Source organism: Henckelia pumila, chromosome 2 (assembly GCF_033568475.1).
Source record: "Henckelia pumila isolate YLH828 chromosome 2, ASM3356847v2, whole genome shotgun sequence".
In the NCBI taxonomy this organism is placed as follows: domain Eukaryota; kingdom Viridiplantae; phylum Streptophyta; class Magnoliopsida; order Lamiales; family Gesneriaceae; genus Henckelia; species Henckelia pumila.
In genome coordinates, this window is record NC_133121.1 from 26,944,719 (window position 1) to 26,949,688 (window position 4,970).

The window sequence follows — 4,970 nt, forward strand, 5'->3', positions numbered from 1 at the left end:
GACCAATCGAGCGAGCAATAATTAACACAACAAAAATATTCCAAAGAATTTCTCGCTCGATCGGTAGAAGTTACTGATCGAGCGAGACAACAATGCAAACCAAACTAATTTCCAGAGAAATTCTCGCTCCATCGGTAAAGTTTAATCGATCGAGCAAGCAAAAAGTTCCAAAAAAACTTTCGAGGCAGAGAAATTCTCGCTCGATTGATAGAGTTTGACCGATCGAGCGAGCTTAAAAAACCAAAAAATATTTTTGTAATTTTCTATTTTCCGAAAAAAAAACAAAATAAAAACAAGAAATGAACAAGAACTAGAAAAAATAAAAATAACGGAAAGGAAACGAAGAAAACTGGGTTGCCTTCAAGTCAGCGCTAAATTAACAGTCTATAGCTCGACTGAATGCTGCGATTTATGCAATCTCTGGCAGAGCATCGAGTGTGAGATCTGGCGGGTCCTCTCCGTCATTTGCTTGGACTCCTTCATGATAATGTTTTAATCTCTGTCCATTTACCTTGAATATATTCGAGGTTTCCAAGCTTTGAATCTCAACAGCACCATGAGGAAAGACATTAGTAATAACAAACGGGTCAATCCATCTAGAACGCAACTTACCTGGGAATAATCGAAGTCGTGAGTGATAAAGCAGGACTTTTTGACCGATTTTGAACTCCCTTCTAGAAATTATCTTGTCATGGAATGCCTTTGTCTTTTCCTTATAGATCTTGGAACTGGCATATGCATCATTGCGGATCTCTTATAACTTCTGCAACTGCAACTTTCGATGCTCGCCACTCTCATCCATCTGCATGTTAAATTTCTTGATAGCCCAATATGCTCTGTGCTCCAATTACACGGGTAGATGACATGGTTTCCCAAAAATCAAACGGTATGGTGACATGCCAATTGGTGTCTTGAACACGGTTCTGTAGGCCCATAGAGCATCATCCAATCGCAATCTCCAGTCCTTCCTTGTAGGATTCACTATTTTCTCTAGAATAGATTTTATCTCTCGATTCGAAACTTCAGCTTAGCCATTGGATTGTGGATGATATGAAATGGAGATCTTGTGCGTCACATGATATTTCTTCAGCAAACTTGCCACAGTTTGGTTGCAAAAATGTGTTCCTCTATCACTAATGATGGCTCTTGGAATCCCAAATCTAGAGAAAATATTATGCTTGATAAAATCTGCACCCACTTTAGAATCGCCAGTAGCCACCCATTTCGAAACATAATCCACAGCAAGTAATATATATATAAATCCAAATGAACTGGAAAAGGGTCCCATGAAGTCGATGCCCCACACATCAAAAATTTCACAAACTAAAATAGGTTGTTGAGGCATCTCCTTGCACTGGGATATATTACCTATCTTCTGGCATTGAGCGCACGACTTACAAAAAACGTAAGCGTCTCGAAATATGAATGGCCAGAAAAATCCACAATCTAACACCTTTCTCGCTATTCTTTTCGCTCCAAAGTGACCACCACAAGCATATGAGTGACAAAATGTGAGAATAGGGATTACCTCGCTTGCAGGGACACATCTTCGTCTGACTTGATCGGCGCAGTGTTTCCATAAGTATGGTTCATCCCACACAAAGTACTTTGCGTCACTTTGAACCTTATCTCTCTGCGCTTTGGAAAATTCAGAGGAAAACCCATTAGTAATTAAATAATTCACAATATGCGCATACCAGGGTAATACTGTGCTCGCCAAAAATAGTTGTTCATCAGAAAATTCTTCTCTCAAGCTCAGCTCCTAATCAATGTGAACCAGACGGCTCAAGTGGTCAGCTACTCGATTCTCTGTTCCTCTTTTATACTTGATTTCCACATAAAATTCTCTCAAGAGTAGTATCCATATTATCAATCTTGGTTTTTCCTCCTTCTCCGCCATCAAAAAACGAAGAGGTGCATGATCAGAATGGACAACAACTTTAGCACCAAGTAAATAAGAACAAAATTTTTCTGAAGAAAAGACTACAGCCAAGAGCTCCTTTTCAGTGGTAGAATAATTCCGTTGGACATCGTTCAAAATACGCGAGGCGTAGTAGATTACATGCGATGCTTTTCCAACTTTCTGTCCCAAAACCGCTCCTACAGCATAGTCGCTGGCATCACACATGATTTCAAATGGTTTGCTCCAGTCCGGTGGTTGGATGATTGGTGCCGAAGTCAATGAGTCCTTAAGTTTGTCAAAAGACGTTTTGCATGGCTCATCAAATTCAAATGGGACATCTTTTTGCAACAGTTTGCACATAAGGGATGCGATCTTGGCGAAGTCCTGAATATATCTCCTGTAAAAACCTGCATGGCCAAGAAAAGAGCGCACTTTCCGTACACTAATGGGATTAGGTAGAGACTAAATAATATCAATTTTTGCTTTGTCTACCTCTATCCCCTTAAATGAGACGACATGACCCAAAAAAATACCTTTCCCAACCATAAAATGGCATTTTTCAGAATTTAAAACTAGGTTTGTTTTGACACACCGCTTTAGGACAAGAGCAAGGTTAGATAAACATTTTTCGAACGAATCACCATAGACAGTAAAATCATCCATAAATACCTCTAAGATATGCTCAATAAAGTCAGAAAAAATACTAACCATACACCGTTGGAATGTGGCCGGTGCATTGCAGAGTCCAAAGGACATACGTCTGTACGCGAAGGTTCCGAACGAGCAAGTGAATGTCGTCTTCTCCTGATCTTCTGGTGCAATCTCAATCTAAAAATAACCAGAATATCCATCAAGAAAACAATAATAAGAATGACATGCTAACCTTTCAATCATTTGATCAATAAAGGGCAAAGGGAAATGGTCCTTTCGGATTCCAGCATTTAGCTTCCTATAGTCTATACAAACCCTCCAACCATTTTGAAAGCGGGTGGGAACCAATTCGTCATCCTTGTTCTTTACAACAGTAATCTCGGTTTTCTTGGGAACCACTTCGACAGGACTGGCCCACTAACTGTCAGAAATTGGGTAGATCACTCCAACTTCAAGGAGTTTGAGAATTTCAGCCTTGACCACCTCCATCATAGCTGGGTTCAACTTTCTTTGCGGTTGACGCGAGGGGTTTGCTCTTTCCTCCATCAAGATCCTATGCATGCACGTAGAAGGGCTGATTCCCTTGATATCTGCTATGGTCCACCCAATAGCAGTCTTGTGCTCCTTTAGAACCGCACCAAGTTTCTCTTCCTGTTCGGCCTCCAATCTGTTGGAGATGATAACTGGCAATGTTTCTCCTTCTCCAAGGAAAACATACTTAAGATGGTTGGGCAACATTTTCAGATCAATAACTGGTGCTTGCAAAATAGATGGAAGACGCCGAGCATTAGAAATTGGTAAAGAGATATAGGCGAGGTTACCTGATGAGGTAGCTCAGGTGCACTGTTCAAAATGTTCACAATTTCTGTCACTTCTCCATTGCAACAAATCCCATCATCATCATCATCATGCTGAATGGGTGCTGCAATAGCCACCTCTAGCTCGTCTTTTCCTACATGCTAACAATGCTCTTGTGTCAAGTAATCCACAACATTAACAGAATAAACACAATCATCATTATTAGGAAATTTCATGGCATCATAGATATTAAATTTTACAACCTCACCATCAAATTCCATAGTAAGTGTGCCACTGTGAACATCAATTTTAGTCATCGACGTTTTCAAAAATGGTCTGCCTAACTGAATTGGACTATTATGATCACCATTTTCCATGTCGAGTACATAAAATCAGCAGGAAATACCAAATTATTCACTTGCACTAACACATCTTCTACCACTCCCCTAGGGTATGCATTAGACCTATCAGCCAGTTGTATGAAAATTCCATTTTTATTCAAAGGACCAAGTTTCAAGGACGCATAAATAGAATATGGCATAACATTGATCGATGCTCCTAGATCTAACATGACTTTTTCCAGTCTAACATTCCCTATGGTGCATGGGATAGAAAAGATACTTGGATCCTTGCATTTGGCAGACAATTTCCTTTGGATCACTACAGATACATTCTCTCCTAACTCCACTTTCTGACATCCCTTCAATGTCTGGTTCCTCTTTGTTGTGCACAATTCCTTCAAAAACTTTGCATATCGAGGTACCTGCTTAATAGCATCTAGCAATGGAATGTTTATCTTACATCTACGAAAAGTTTCATAGAGTTCCTTAATCCCTTCATCTTTTCTAAACTCTTTAAGTGCTAAGGGAAAAGGGGCAACATGCTTATATTCAGAGAGAGGAGGAAACTTACCTTGTGGCGCTTCTTCCTGAGTTGATTTTTTATCCTCCACTTTTGGCTCTTCATTTTGCTCCTTCTTGGACGAAGCATCAATTTCCTTATCCTTAACTTTCAATTCCTTCCCATTCCGTAGAGTAATGGCACTTGCGTTCTCCCTTGTGTTCGGAATTGTTTGGGATGACAAACCATTGGAATGTTGTGCTTCCAACTTGTTGATTGCGGTGGCGAGATGTCCCATCTGGTTATTCAAGTTTTGGATGCTTGCTCGGGTTTCCGGTTGGAAATTCAGAGTATTAGTTGCAAGATCTTTAACTATATTTTCAAGAAACTCACCTGGTGCTGAAATCTGAGGACGCTGCTATTGTGGAGGATACAGTGGCCTATAAGCTTGATTATGCGGTTGTGCCTGAGGTCCAGGTTGATTCCCATTAGGATTTCCGTATCTAAGATTTGGATGATCCTTTCAATCAGGATTGTATGTGTTGGAATATGGATCATACTTCTGCTATGGAGGTCCAGGAAATCCGCCAGTAGCATTCACCTGTTCCACTGAATCCTCTTGAAGTGTGGGACACATGTCAGTAGCATGTCCCACTTCAGTGCAAATTCCACATGCCTTTGCAGTTTGTCCATTCCCTATAACCATTTGACTCACAAGAGACGTCAGTTCAATCAATTGTTGCTCAAGGGAAGAAACATTTACCTCGCTATTTTTCTT

General features: G+C 40.3%; 1 protein-coding gene across 1 annotated transcript; it reads right to left on the bottom strand.

Annotated features, from left to right (window-relative positions):
* Window positions 1-1,762: 1,762 nt before the first annotated feature.
* On the bottom strand, window positions 1,763-4,490 carry LOC140877420 (uncharacterized). The gene is made up of 5 exons (XM_073280955.1): window positions 4,265-4,490; window positions 4,116-4,204; window positions 3,376-3,513; window positions 2,999-3,271; window positions 1,763-2,287 (listed from the first exon to the last, which is right to left on the bottom strand). The coding sequence occupies exons 1-5, from the start codon at window positions 4,488-4,490 to the stop codon at window positions 1,763-1,765; spliced, it is 1,251 nt and encodes a 416-aa protein (XP_073137056.1).
* Window positions 4,491-4,970: the final 480 nt, after the last annotated feature.